The 16356-nt window shown below is 39.7% G+C and overlaps 1 protein-coding gene across 2 annotated transcripts in view; it reads right to left on the bottom strand.

The window, feature by feature from the left end:
• Sap130 (Sin3A-associated protein 130) overlaps positions 1–12759 on the bottom strand; it is a 66836-nt gene extending 54077 nt beyond the window's left edge. For both annotated transcript variants that reach the window (XM_071597515.1, XM_071597516.1), the window contains exons 1-3: positions 12399–12759; positions 11449–11611; positions 10965–11165 (exon numbers count right to left, since the gene is read on the bottom strand). In XM_071597515.1, the coding sequence (XP_071453616.1) occupies positions 10965–11165; positions 11449–11611; positions 12399–12521 (487 nt within the window). In that variant the 5' untranslated portion in view covers positions 12522–12759. The remainder of the gene's footprint in view (positions 1–10964; positions 11166–11448; positions 11612–12398) is intronic.
• Between the last annotated feature and the right edge of the window lie 3597 nt (positions 12760–16356).

Genomic DNA, 16356 nt, shown 5'->3' with positions numbered 1-16356 from the left:
CATGGAGGTGAATTCCAAAAAACTGCAGGAGATGTCGCAACAGTAACTTTGAACGCAGCCAACCGCCAAATGTGCATTACAATGCAACACTTTCATAGTGTAAAAATCATTCGCATTGACCAGGATTTGAATTAGGATCCCTTGATGCCTGGTCGAGTGCTTTAGTCAGTTAAGCTACAGAGGTGCCCTATTACTGAAAGGTATCCTCCGACTGAATAAGTCTCAACCTTGCCCAATCAAGTCGATAAATAAATATAATTCTTCTTTGGTCTGCTTTGCCACTAGTCTATGCCTGCAATTCTTCCTCACTCCTAGTGAGGCTTCAAAGGGGAAGTCATCCAATCCATTCATTAGCTACCAGTCAAATCTTCAATAGTTGCAACCCTGGCATTCATATGAATTGATGCACTGGACGGATGTCTCATGAATCAAGAGCTTAAGAATAGCTTAAAAAGAGCTCATATGAGAAAAAAATTGGCAAATTTCCATTTCTTGACTCCAAAGGGAGAGAAACTGGAGACTCATAAAATTGGCAACACAGCACCAAGACCACACTGTATTTTCACAGGTTTTTTACAACCCCTTTCCTATGTGGGTGTTCAACTGCAGTGGGTTTTTTTGTTGATGACATCAGTTTAAAACCATGCTTTTCCCACAAATGTATATATATTTTCACATTCTACTAAACTTTTTCTCCCAATTTAGCATTTTTTTGATTTATTATCATTTTTTTTTATGTTTCCTTTCATATTTCTCAGTAATTGCTGTGAAACTGTCTACACTTTTTGTTTTAATGAGGGTTAGGGTGTAAGGAGGGATTGTCTGATCTTAATCTTGTCCCAATGTTTTATTACTACTAGTCAATATTGAAAAGGTCCCCTCACCTTCTCCCAAAACTTTTGGAAAGAAAATTTATTTGGGTTATGGGCCTTCCTTTTCCTCTGGCACACCCTTTTTGCCTAAAATAGAAAACTGACGTGTGCCTTAATCTTAATCAATCATTTATTCCTTCTGCCTTTCCTCCTAAATTATAATATATTTCTGCAAAACTTACCTACACAAAAATACCCTCATGTGAACATATTTCCATATCTACATGGTTATTTACAAAGAATAAAATTTGATTACACAAATTTATTGAGCAATAAAAAGAAAACAAACACAATTATCACCCCGAAGGTAGGTTTGGCAGGTGACGGTAGATTTCACCCAGTGCTAAGCCTGACCGCATATGAAATTCACATATTAGGGTATGGGGACAAATTCCTTTCCCTGTGTTGGCTATGGTTCACCAGGAATATCTGGTACCTGCTTGGATGGAGTTGAGGGTGCCCCGCAATGGAAACCCGGGCCCTTCGATCGGTAGTCCAACGCTCTACCTCTGGACTACTGCGTCCCCATTTATGAGCAATAATATCAACAAAAGTCTAAAAAATAAAAAAAAATAATTTCTGTCTACAGTTTGTATCTATTAAAATTTTTTCCTACATATTTTAGGAAGGTGTAGTACAATTCTGTTATTGTTGAAAATGAAATATTTCGATTAGTTGATGGCATCAGTCAGAAAGGAATTTATTTATCAATAGGATTTCAGCACTATTTTATTTTTTAATAATTTTGACTTAACTTGAGAGGTTAATTGAAAAAAGTTACAATTTTAAAAATATTTTCTTATCTATTATTTTGACTATTTTCAGGAAAAAGGTTGATTTTTTTCTTAAAAAATAAAACTAGAAATCCTCATGGAATGAGCAACTACCATTTGTCATGGACTAAACCTTTCCCTCATTTGGAAGGAATATTTCTGACAATTTGCAGATTCACATCCATGCAGTGGAATGGAACTCAAGAAATAAACGGGGCCGAGGAAACATGGAAGTCACACATTGCATAGTTTCAGCCATGATGTGGTGGAATTCGGACAGAATAATGCACAAATAATAGCATTTTTCCAAAAGATATTGATTTATTACAATCGTTTGATTAATGTAGTACATCAAAATCTGTCGTGTGATAAATCTCGTGGAAGTGTCATATTGTGCATTATTATGAAAGTCACTCCTTGCCAACCAAGCATACTTCATCACCCTATAATATTTTACAGCTAATACCGAACAAAAAAGGTAAGAAGAATAGTAAACATAAAGATAGTGACCGATAGAATACTGACAGAAGAAGTAAAAGCATAACTTGTGAACTTGGTCATTGTTTTAATAAATATGCCATCAAACAATCACTGGGAGGAAGAATACAATAGAAGCAAATATACAATCAATTAGAGGGCATTATCGCGTGTGTTCCTGCAGGGAAATATTTGATAGTGATGGGGGATTAGAATGCGATGGTAGGCAAAGGAAGAGATGGTGATGAGGTGGGGGACTACTGTTTAGGCACGAGGAATGACGGCGGGGAGAAAGCAAGAGAGTTCTGCAAGAGACAAGGTTTAATCTTCACCAACACTTAGTTTAGAAACCACAAAAGGCATGAGTACACAAAGAAAATGCCTGGGCACATGAAGATATCAGTTAGATTACAATTTGTTCAGGCATAAAGGTAGAAACAACATGATTGATTACTGCAGTTTCCTGGGAGGGGACAGAGACCAAAATTTAGAAATAATTATGCGAAAAAGGTTGAAACAAGGAAAAGTTTTCGACAAAAAATAGAAAATTAAACATGTGGAAAATAAAAAAAGTCTTTTTCAATCATCTTCACCACAAGTGATTGAAATAATAAAGATCTGATACCTTATTTCATCACATGGTTCATTACTTTTTAATGTTTAAGCCAGTCATTTGCCGTAAGAGTAATAGCATTGCAAAACTGTTCATCTTTTGCCATACATGCTGCACATGATATAAGCAGGAATTATGCCATCACGTTGTGACATGCGTCAGCATGTTACCAGGATGCACTGTGCAGGATATCGAATGGACTAAAGTGACTCAACTTTATGAGCATGAGAGTTTGATGCAAAGCATTTTGATTGGCAAAGGAATGTTGAATACTGGAAGTGAGAAGAGAACATTAGGCAGGTGAGGTATGGAGAGAAAAGGATAGGCAGGTTGGATAGAATGAATGAAAGCGGAAGAAATTTAGAGTTAAAGAATGGTTTACTGTAGTGTCAGTTTGTGTTTCTCATACGGGGCTAAGAAATGTAGCAGCGTTCAGTCTGTCCATCTAAAGCCTACCTACACTAATAATAATTATAATGCACATAATTTCTGATTTTGAGCAAAAACAAGTCAACATTTATTTATCTTGTTCGGACAGTCTTATCTATGCCAACACCACTCTTACTTCCGCTAAAATTTCTTCAGTTCAATTATTTATGGAAACTACAACGTTGCCACAAAAACGTTATGAACAGAGTAATTAGAAATTATGTTTCACTATTGATGTTATCAGATTGAACCTGTTTATCATAACAAAATGATAGACAATATCCCATAAATCATGAACAATATTCGAAGACTGCCTACAACAGTAAGATCTGGTGCTTTCCCGGCGTATTTGATTCGTGAAGGATTCTCGGGTCTTCCACCGGGTCAAGGGTTCCATATTGGCCGACGTTTCGATGCCCGACTCGTGCATCGTCTTCAGGGTTGATGGCTGCCATTCCGTATTTGGCCGTCTTATATACCGGAGCTCCCGCCTCAGGTGACCTGTGATTGGCCCGAGGAGGGGGGACCTCCTGATTGGTCGCCGGGCAGTTGTGGTCTGTTCCTTCCTTTCTTTACTTGGTTTAGCACCGGTTTCCGCATTGCATTGCTGAGGGAATAGCCGGAATCCCTATTGAAATTATGTCCTGCCATTTTAATTTCAATTGATTATTTGACTATTCGGTCCCAGTAACCACCGGCGCGGGCAAGTACCTTCGTCTCATTGAAATTGATGGAATGATCCATCGCGATGCTGTGTTCGGCGATGGCTGATTTTTCCAATTGTCCCAGGCGAAGGTTTCTTTTATGTTCTTTTAATCTTGTCTCAATGGTCCGCCCCGTCTCTCCGATGTAGACATCTCCGCAGGCACACGGGACTTGGTATATGCCTGGGGTCTTTAGGCCGATAGGGTCCTTTGCTCTGACGAGCAAATTTCTAATTATCCCCGGTGGTTTGTGGATAGCCTCGATGTTGTGCCTCGCCAGTATCCTGGATATTTTACCTGAGATCGAGGCGACGTACGGCAGGCAGGCCCTTGCTATCGGTTTTTCTTTTTCCTCCTTCATCGTGCGTGGTAGCGGGTTGAAGGCCCTTTTTAGGGCCAGAGAGATTTCGTGTCCGCTATATCCATTTTGGCGAAAGGTGGTTTTGAGATGTTTAATCTCCTCCGACAAACTATTCTTGTCAGCGATGTCCCTGGCTCGTTGGAAGAGTGTATTCAACACTGCTCGCCTTTGGGTTGGGTGGTGGTGGCTCTTACCGTTGAGGTACAGCCCAGTGTGCGTCGGCTTACGATACACCCCATGTCCGAGTGTGCCATCACTCTTTCGTTGAACCAGGATATCGAGGAACGGGAGTTTGCCGTCAATTTCCAATTCCATGGTAAAGGAAATGTTGGGATGCTGGCGATTCATATGCGCCAGGAATTCGTTCAGTGTATCGTTCCCATGTGGCCAAATCACGAATGTGTCATCGACGTAGCGGAAGAAATATTTCGGGCGGAGCGGGGCTGATTGTAGTGCCTTTTCTTCGAAGTCTTCCATGAAGAAGTTGGCTATGGCAGGGGAGAGTGGAGATCCCATTGCCACTCCATCCGCTTGTTCAAAGTACTGCCCATCGTAGAGGAAGTAGGTGGAGGTCAAGACATGGCGGAAAAGCATCACCGTGGTAGCGTCGATCTTGGCATCCAGGAGGCGTAAAGTGTCAGTCAGGGGGACCTGTGTGAAAAGGGATACCACGTCCAAACTCACCAGGATATCCCTTTCCTCCAGACGGATTTCATCCAAGATTTTTACAAAATCTGCAGAGTTTCTTAGGTGATGCTCGCAGCAGCCCACATGTGGCGACAGAACACTGGTGAGGTGCTTCGCAAGATTATAGGTAGGTGAGCTGATGGCACTCACAATTGGTCGCAGAGGTGCCCCAGTTTTGTGGATCTTCGGTAAGCCGTATAATCTCGGGGGGGCTGGTGCTTGTGGCCTCAGGTGCTTAGTGACTTCGGCAGGAATCTCGGCCTTCTTTAAGAGTTCGCTGGTCTTTCTCATGATGGCATCCGTGGGGTCGCGGGACAACCTTACATAGGCTGTATCTGAGAGGACTTCACGTATGCCTACAACATATTTTATCATATCTATATGATTTGGAATACACTGCTAGTACATAGGATTCTCATGATGTTAAATTGATTGCCGAATAAGACCATGTACAGCGTAGATAAGAGCTAGGACTAGTAAAATTTTATTATGATGAACAGAGTAGCATATCTAAACTGTTAGAGGAGCTAGGTTGGGAATCACTCATGTCGCAAAGGTCAAACTACAGTTCAATGCAACAATTTCAGAGCGTAAAAATCATTCGCCTTGACCAGGAATGATTTTTACACTCTGAAATTGTTACATTGAAATGCATATTAGCGGAACTCCGTTAAAAGTTACCGTTGCAGCATCTCCCGCAGTTTCTACACTACAGATCGAATCTCTTGCATAAATTGGAAGGGTGTCTCTTAAGCAATTACATCAATTTTATTATTAGCCCCATCGTACTTTGGTAGGAGAGTTCATGCACATGAAATAAGAGACGTTAAGTGTAGGAGAGATACACTGAAGATGCAATTTTTCCCATGACCGATAAGAGAATTCAGAATAATGTTGTCTGACCAGCCTATGGGGGAAGAGTATATTGTGTCATAAGCAGTCTGGTGTATAAGCACACCCCTAATGACCGCTTAAAAGATATCATGTATGTATCCCTAAGCTTTCTTCTGCTCCAAGCCTCATTTAAAACACACCATTCTTGTCTCTCACTAACTAGCCTCTAAGGGTACTTCAGCCAGATCACCCTCTGGTCCATTGTGGTACTAACATAAGTATATATCACTCATGTCCCAGGATGTTCAAATTAAACTTGTGTTTGCACGTTATTAGGGCAAGAAGGATGTTAACAATATTGCTACTAATTATCAAGGCCCTTTTTTCCACTTTTATGGATAGGCATGGCATGGGCTATTCAGTCTATCCAGTCAAATTGGCTTCCACTAAGAACTTAATGAACATGTTTTCCAGGATGATTGCCTCCTCTTTCGGTAATTCCTTTTGGTCTTTAGTATTTGTTAGCTTTGATGGAGATTGGAATTGTCCAATTCACCCCTTATGACATATGATTTCATTTACTGTGTATTGTACCTACTGCAATACAATTAATTATTCTACCAATTCACTCCATCAAACATCTCAAAATCTATGACAAAAGAAACATCCTGATTGTATTTGGGGTTCTTTTCTATATATGACCTCATTACTGCTCTGGCATCACGCCTTACCATCCTCCTCCGCCTGAAACCAAACTGACCATGCCTTGAGTAATCATTAGCCCTCCTATCATTAATGATCAAAGTAATACCTTAGCTGTATGCACCATCAAACTCATTGTACTATAGTTCTTATATTCAGCTACCTTTCCACTTTTTTGTGATGCAAACTAACACATCTCACTGAATCTTTCAGCCAAATTCGTCCTACATAAATACTACAGAATAGTATATTAAAATTCTTTATCCAAGTTTTCCTACAACCTAGAATAGTTCTGTTGGGATTGCCCTAAACAGGCTCATTTGATTACGATTCCAATAATGCACATTCTTGTAAAAAAATGTACGCCTGGACCTAATCTACGCCCAATTGATGACGTGTTCACTGTCAAACCTAGCTGGTCTAATGTATTTGCCATTTAGTTCCTCTATAAATTTATTCCATCTCACTTGAATTTTTTTGGTTCTATTAATAACATTTACTGCCTCATCTTTAATAGAGTGCATGGTTTTTCCCTTCATGCTTCCTGAGAGAGCTGCCATCTTCCTGCCTATTTCACCGATTTCGCACTGCATCTTCCACCACCCTTGTTTCATCCTGCAAGCACAACTACTAATATCTTCACATGCATTCAATTGCGAGTTAATGACCAAACAAAAACTCTGAATACCACAAATTTATACTATCATGAGTCAAATAGGATGAATTTGAATGGAGTAATAGTGATTCTTTGACAACCACTCACACTAAGTTTCCTGAGAACAACTGGGTTATATTTCAGTGATCTGTGATACCAAAACTGGGGTCATTTTGACTCAGAAAAAAACTGCATTAAAGGGCCCAACTGCGTCGCAAAATTACGGAAAAATACGAGGTGGAAACAATTGGAAAATAGGAAGAATCAATCCAAAAGTATCAATTGTTTACTCTAATGAGCGATAACTGAGAAAGGAATACTAGGATCGTGCTACAATCATAGGAATACAGCGCAAAAACACGAAAAACAAATTCTGGACATGCAGATTTTTAATTACTTTTTCACACAACTCGTAGCCACTATTTTTTAGAGAGTAAAATATCATTAAAGCAGATCTCCTTCTTTGCACATATCTCCTTCATATTTACGGTATTCTAACTCTTCCTACCACACACATACACTGCAGTATAAAAAGCAGATGTTGATTAATTGGCTAATTTTCTTATCGCTCCGTTCGTGTGATCATACAAACAAATGCAGGAATGTAAATTATAAAATTATAATATATATATACATATATGTATGTATATACGAGACTATTTCTTGCAGTGTACAAGACTCCAGGATAGTCGAAACCGGATTGGCGAAACGCTCACAGCACTGCGGGGCTCAACAGGCCAATATGCAGATACATTACTTGATAATAGCGCTGCTGCTTTATTGAAAGTACCACGGCTCATATTAGCAAAATGTCGTATTGCATATCTTGGTAGAGGAAATAAAAACCCACATCTAAATCAGCAGATATTTTGGAAACAATAATGTAGAAACTAGTTCTCTAAACTGCCGCAGACTAATTGGCAGTTGCTAGCATACAATCTTGCCGCATATTAATCAACGAATAATATTTTTAACCTACGCAGCTGATAATTAATCATGTTAGCCATGGATTGCCTTAACTTCTTCATAGGAATCGGGGAATGACTGCACGCACGAGATACGGCTCTTCCTCAATGGAATTCTAACTGAAATCGCAGCTTCCGCATGATAAAAACGTACTTTCATCAACGACGCTTTGAATCGTCTGCCATTTCTCGACGAATACAGAATAAATGTAAAGGCCTTCTAGCCAACACTTGTGTTACAAAACGCGATTCAATGGACTACATAATAGGAATCGAGACTGTTAACAATCAACGATGCTGTAACACCGGAAGCGTCTTCAATACACTTTCATCAAGGCCAAGAGCCACCACTCGTCCGTGATCGATAAGTAAATACGTAAGTGTACTACATGGCGGTAACGCGAAGGAAACTACACAGCTTTATAGGGTCAGTTCGTAGAAAAACGAATCGAATATAAGGGCGGGGCAATGGGAACTTGAATACATTAAGGCAGATCCACACTTTCGAAACCCTAAAATTTTAGGTCATCAAGCCAACCTTATACGCTCGTACACAGTGGGAATTTCAAGTGTAGAAGACGGTTGGCACTTATTGACTACACTGATGAACAATACTGTGACCTGATTTTGTTGTACAATGAAAATGAATATTGAAGGTCATGCTTTGCGGCAACTTGAAAAAAATACAAGATACTTATTCTGAAGACGCGTCGTATATTCCATACGGGCGAAACGTAAACAAAGCCATTGCGACGGAAGAGACAGAGGGAGAGAGAGAAAGAGGAAAAATGCGCGCCGACGGCCAGGCAACAGCGCATGCAACACCGGTTGCGCCCATGTACGAGGCTACGGGGGCGATGGTGGGAATTAAGGTGGACGATCGTTGATGGCAAAGGTGAAAAAATAAAACAGAGGCGGAAACTTAAGAGCCATTGCTTCAAATTTAACCGATAGCATCACTGCAATATTTTCCTGGCGGATACACTGTCTGGTTATCGGAGTAACTAAAATAACTAACTCGGATCCACAATTTCCAAAACTGAAGACTGGTAAATAACATTTAAATCAAAAGAGACATAAATAAGTTTTTAATTGGTGGCAAAATTTGTAGATATTGCACGCTACCTACAGCGACAGGGATTGAATTTTGCGATTTGGTATACTCCGAGGGAAAACCCCTTCGAGAGAGCTACGATACCAACGACACGTAACAAGTTTTTTTTTATTCCAAGTGACAAAACCTTGACTCGAGACACCTGAAGCCACGACTTGAATATTGTCCACAATACCCTGGCGTTGTAACATAGAAATTTGGTTTCGTTAATGACAGATGCAATTAACACCTCATCCTCTACAACTACATGCCGAAATCCAAGTACACGAATACCGTTCCATCAACGATTAAAGCTATAATTTCCTGGCAGTTTGATGATGCATAAAAAAACACTACGAGATCCTAAAGCTAACGTTGAAAAGACCTTGAAGATTAATTATGTTGGTGGGATTTTCAAAATACGCAATGCAGAATGGTGTTTGAAGGAAAGAGAAGCGGGTTCAAACAGTAATCGGTTTCAAATCCGAATTTCCGGTGAAACTCATCCACCATAAGTGAAATCTACATATGACGACGGTTAGGATTCAAAGGGAGGGGAGGGAGGGAAGTACATTCGCGTACTTCAACATAGGTGGGAGTGGCGACGGGCGGTTTACGAATGATCCCAGTACGCATCGCATCTCGTGTCAACAGGCCACCTATGAAAAAAGTGAGCAGCTCGAAACACGTCTCATAATACCTCACGGAAAAGGAAAGGGAGGCGTTCACCAAGGAAGGGAAAACTGGGGGCGTAACTTACGTCTCTAAATGAGATGAGAGGCGGGATTTATCGTGGTAACGTTTTCGGGGACGTGCTACCTTTAAAATGCGTCTGCCATTACAATAAATACGCTGCTCGATGTCTTTTTTTCTCCGAAATCATGTTATTCGAAATGAAAGTCCACACTTTCTCTGCCGCGCGAGACTGGGCGGATGTCTCTAACGTGGGGAGCGGGATCCTTCCCAACATCCCTCCGTTTGTGAGAGGAGGACCCGATATATTTTTACGGGACACTGAAGTCGGATCTCATGGGGTTGCAAACATGCGAAGTGCATTGCCGAATTGATCACTGCAAGTTGGCCCGTATAGTTTATCCCGACCAATTGACGAACCCGAAGAGTTTAATTTCAAATTTAAATCAACCATTCACTAACAAAACAGAGTAGCTACTAATCGGCAAAATGATAACTAAATTATTATATGGAAAAGGAGCGACATACGCTTCTGCTGACACTGAGGGAAGTGAACGGGGCGTTTCAAGAGCATTAATATTTCCACTTGCACACTTATTCGTACCACTCAACCTTCATTCTCTCTCCTTTGCTTCCCCTCTCATTTCCCTTCTAGGTTGCCTAACACTCATCGAGCAGATACGTCAACCACCGAGACAAATTTAAACTTAATGAATCAACCAATATTGGAAATGTAAACAGAACCTTAACTCCTGACATACTGAGGCGTGATGGTGCTTGGAAGTGGCACTTTTTTACCAGAGGAATTATAATCCCCCATAGAGTTAACTTATTATATCAGCATTCATTCCTCACATTTAAGAAATTCACCACTTTTGTTGCCTTTCTAACGCAGATTCACTACAAAAATCACAGAGCAAATTTCACTGCTGATTTCCTAAGGGTTAATTTCACTGCTGAAACTTAACGAAAATTGGTCTGGCGAGAAAATCGAGTCCTGCACTGTAAGCATTTCACAGACACTGCAAGTTTACGTCAACTAGTAAGCGATCACTGCTGGTACATCCACAATGGATTGAATAATTATAAAGCATTCTGAAACATACCTCTCGGTACATGATAAGTGGTGCCCGTAGCCACGGAAATGAGGGGATTTTGTGGCAGATGATATTGCACATGGTGTGATGGAGATGAAGGCAAGTGAGGTCGAGTAAGCACCAAACCACCAGGAGTTGATGCTCCTCCAGAACCTACAGCAGACGACTGGATCAGTGTTAAAGTGGCACTTCCAGTGCTTGAAGAAGAAACTAAAGGAGAGAAAGGGAGAAGATGCTGAGACACAATCTAAATATACCTTGGTTTATATTACACAAATAAAAGAAATGACAATTACAGCTACTTGGGTGATTCAATGAAGGTAGCGTAATGTACCACAATCTTAAATCATACACATAATACTATAGACAAGCACGAGGCGGGGTTCCAGCCAACGTCTTGATGGTAACCCAGCGAGCGCATAACCCGCTGGATTGAAGGGCCATCACAGAATTAAGAACTTAAGTAAATAAGGTGCACTGACGGAGAACTCACCTTGTTTGACAGATGACTGGGATATAGGAACAATATGAGAGGTTATCTGACTGCCTCCAAGTCCACCACCCACTTGGCTGCCTGAATTGGAACCTCCAGAATTCGCTACATTTTGCCTCGCTTGGACATTCACACTTGAATTTCGGAGACCGGTTATCTGTACCTGTAAAAATATAAATTTTGCAATTAGGTAAATATCTGGTACCGTTGCGTGGCGTTAAGAAATCACAGAAATCAGCATTTCAATCTACAACACCCTGGAGAAAGTAAATTACACGGGGAATGTCGAAGGGCAACAAGAAAGAGTGAACTCCCATAAAAGATCCCTTCAGAAGATTCTTTTAACGACCGACGACGCCAATAACGTTGAATATGACATGTACTTCGTATACATATATATATTCCATGGTAGCTCTCTAAAGCTCAACTTCGCTCATTTGTAATGTCACTGCTGACAGCGTAAGTCTTTAATTTAAAGAGATTCACTTTTAACCTATCGTCACAAGATCAGATAACATACACGATAACATAAAAGGCTTGTTGAACGCTTTGAAATTTTGGCAGTAAATATATATAGATGGGTAATGAAATATCGGATCATTTACGACGAGCGTACCGCTAAGATTTGCGAGTTCTTTTCAATGAAAACGCAATATTAGACTCGAATTATTAATGAAACATGATTCTTAGGACGAATAGTAACAATCACAGGGTCCAAACCTTCTTTAAATGCGGAAAACCGTCGCATTATGACAAAATAAGAGCGGACAACCAAGTTACCAACACAGTTAAGGTTTGCTCATTTCCTAACCGCCCAGATGCTTAACGACACCAAAATTAACCAAATTTTGCCAAAAATTGGTCGAACCAACAAAATACTAACAACAACATAAGAAACACTCGATTTTATCACAAATATACATTCTTAAACATGAGAGATATCCACTCACCGAAGATGTAGTTGTTCGAATCGAATCAGCGGTAGACTTCATCCCACTCACTTTCGACACTAAATCCATTTCATTTCCAGGATGTTTTGGTGATTCCAAGGAACAATTAGCGATGTAAAACATAAAAATGCGAAGTAAGAGCGCCAAATTGCATATGGATGAAAACAAAGCTGATCTACTTCTCAACCATTTTCAAAATAGCCTCTCGTTTCGAATGAAAAGTATTTTTCTCGCACTACTTACAACTTCCTTAGATACATTTACGGTTCCTACCACCAAATAACTAAAGTTTTTTAACTTGCACGGGCGGTGCACAACGTATAACAAATTCTTCTGAGTCCATCTGGGTAGCTGAATTTGAAATACGTTGCTCAGCTGGGCTTCGCTGACCTTTAGAGGAGATATGTGGATACAAACTTATCATATCATTTAACGGAATGTAATACGAATAATTGACCTACTAAAAAACATTTTTAGACTTTTAAACGCTTTTAAGTAATTTATAGTTACAATTATTCCCGTACAAAGTATTTATTAAAAATTGATTTGATCCGGAAACCGTCGCGCATTACTTTGTAAACATCTTTATTGCAAATATATATATTAATACACAGCTTTTAGCTTACGAGTGATATACATTTATTTGTTCTTATAATTATCTATATGTGCCCACGGTAATATTTTTAAGAAATTGAAAAAATTAATATAATTATTCCGTATTTATATGTAGTATATAGTTTCCTGGGTACGAGATTACCTTTTATAGAAGTGGCCAAAGATTGCTTTGTTTATAGGCATATTTAGGCTAGTAAGTTGAAGATTCATTTTCAAGGCGTTATATGTTGTGGAATAGTCACTAGCGAATTTTTACTGATCTTTTTTGAGGAGAGCGAGAATGCTGAACGTAACATTTCTTTCATTATAACCGGGTGAATAATTGCGAAAGGTAATTTTAGTACAACAATTTTGTGAGGGGAACATCATCTGTTTTCATTAAATATTTCTAATGTGTTTTGCTTGATTACTTCCACTCATTATCTCCATTTAAGTGTTCACACATATTGCATATAGGTTTCCGCTCAGTCGTTGCGTGATATGTGATATATGTTGTGGAAAGCCAAGAATGTGGAACAATGTTTGGGTGGGAACGAATTTATGAGTATTATCTACCTTCCAAATGAAACTTACTGCGAAATTCATTTGAGACTAAATGATTATCACATTGATTTGCTCTTACGAATCTCAGCATTGTTGCCCTGAATTTCTTTTTCCGTAAATCGTTCTTGTGTAAAGCCACGTATTTTTTTTCAATCGAGTAGGATACATGTTGTTTCATCCGGAAAATAGGTGATTAAGCATTATGCTTTCCATTAGGTGTGCGGTTATATCCGTTCGCACGAAATCTTCTATTCGCATCTAGCGTTAAGTTTTTCTGCTAAAGACAGTTTAGGAGATGCTTACTCAGTCAGGATTGGAAATGTCGGTATTCTGATGGCATTAAGGTCTGGCCGAGGAAGTGTCTTTTAATACTAACTTTTAATTATGCGAATTTAGCTTCTTTTAACTGTGAAATGTACGTACTAGTAATATTTACAATCGAGGATATTGCTTCGGGATTTCTAATTTTTTTCATTCGCCCCACCTTTCCCATAAATAACCCCTCGAAGTACTCTAGCCCTCCCCGAAGTACCTCTTTCAGATAAATGACATTTCACGATAACTGCCAACAGTAAATAGTGAAGAATTATACAGGTCATGAGTGATGAAAAAGTTAATTTTGGTTGTTGAGCTGAGATACAGTTACCTAAAACCTATCATTGAGTACTCTCGGAAAGGTCTGTGTTAAAGAACAGCCCTGAATGGGCCGTAGATGAAGAAAAAGAGGTTAGGATATCTATATTAAAGTAAAATGTTCTGTTTGATGACGCTCGATTGTAATTCTGTTTAAGGAGGAAATTGGGTGTGGTGTTCTGACCAACATCTATGTGCTCTCTATTGCATTATGTAGGTTGCAGTGCCTTCAAATCGCAAATTTATCCTCTCCTTGCCTCCTATCCACTACCCAACAAATATATGTTGAATTCTGATGCCCTACCTGCTTAAACTTTTGCATGTGTACCTGAATGCTTAATATTTGTTCTTGATGATGCTGTAGTGCAGTGAAGGACTAAGGGTCTGAATCGCAATGAGTAATAATGCCTTTCCACTTGTTGGCTTTGTCTTATATCTAAGGATGGGTTGGAAAATAGCTATAGACGTAAATAATCATTCTTTTCCTACATCTATCCAGTCTTGTTTATAAGATAAGAATGTCACCTGAAGATGCTATCATATGATAACCCATAGGATTTTTAAATTGTAAATGTGGGAACTAAGTTTTATTTGAACAAATGTGTTGCTTTCTTTCTTTGAATTCAAAGCATTACGATTTTAAAACAAATTGCTGAGGCAAGTACCGTGTTGCTTGATTAGGAATTGCACTTGCAGCTATCTTCATATACAATGGTCTGGGGTGTGCTAAATATGGTGCAAATGAATTGGGTGTGGAAGAAAAGTGAATGCATGGCAGGCAAGATGGTCAAAATAACGTCATCACAAGTTTTCAATGCGGAGATTGATTTGTTACTGCTCTTCAAACTCTCCGTGTTCTCTGCCAGTCTCTTTGTCCCCTCATAGCTTCTAGCACTGACATTGTCCATAACTTGCCTCTCTTAGGTTATCCCGAGACTTCCTCTTGAATGCTTCCCCGGTGTTTCTTGCAATTATGGCCTTTCATAAGCTGTCATGCCTCAGTATGTGTCCAATCAACTTCCCTCTTCTTCGCTTGATTATCCTCCATAGGCTTTTCTCTTTAACCACTCTTCCAAGTGCTTCTTCATTTTATATTCTCTTCATCCACCTTTTTCTCCTCGTTCTCCTGTGGCACCAACTTCCATTGCCTCCAATACCGCCTTTCTCTACACTATGTTTCTGTACACTTCTATGATGCTTCTGTTGTGAACAGCTGTAGAGAAGTAGACTCCATATATACTAGCACTATTTGCCATTAGTAGTGTTTCTTCCAATAGAAAGCCTTCTGCACACTATGTCCCTTTTGTTTCTTTCTTCCATCACTGGTGTATTTACAGCCTGAAGAGCAAAACTCTTCTACTTACTTCAGTTTGTCTGTCCCTAATTTTACTTGGAGATTATCTTCTAAAATTTGACTGCAGACCATTACCATTCATCCACCTTTTTTATCTTTAGAACGTACTTACTCATCCTCTTCTCTGAAGTGTACAGCATCTTTGGCAAGTGTTCTTTCTACTCTGCAAATATAGCCATGACCTCGCCAAATGGCAGTATGCACATCCTTTATCAGTGTATTTGTATACGGCCTCATTTTTTCACTCGATCTTGTTGTTTAATGCATTAAATATTGAGACTGTATACTACTCACTGCAGTACAATGTTCTTAATTTTAGCTTATTCACAGGTCATACCACATCTAATCACTGCTGCCTGCTCTCTATGTAGGTTTTGAACCAGCTTCCTGTTTTTGTAGTTCATTCTAATTTCTTTTAGGATGAGTGGCATTGTGTATTCCAGGTCATGATGTCAGGGGCTTTCTCCAGATCATAGAATGCAATATAGGTCTGTTGACAATTCTATATCCTCTTGTCTACAATGAGTCTTAGGGCAAGAAAGCTCCTTTTGTTCCTATAGAAACCATAAACACATTAATTAACCCTAAGGTCGGTTTGGAAGGTGATGGTAGAGTCCACCCAGTACCAAGGCCTATACGGCGAGTGAAATTCACACATCAGGGTAGGGGGGCCAGTTCCTTTCCCTGTGATGGTTATGGTTTCCCAGGAAGATCTGGTCCCCAAAAAATCACACAGCTTGGGTGGAGCTGCAGGTGCCCAGAGACTTGCCCGGGAATCGAACCCGGGACCCTCCGGTCAGTTGTCCAACGCTC

Source organism: Hetaerina americana, unplaced genomic scaffold (assembly GCF_022747635.1).
Source record: "Hetaerina americana unplaced genomic scaffold, ioHetAmer1.1.p SCAF_9, whole genome shotgun sequence".
In the NCBI taxonomy this organism is placed as follows: Eukaryota; Metazoa; Arthropoda; class Insecta; order Odonata; family Calopterygidae; genus Hetaerina; species Hetaerina americana.
The sequence above is the reverse complement of the archived record's forward strand: the minus strand, read 5'-3'. Positions and strand labels throughout refer to the sequence as shown.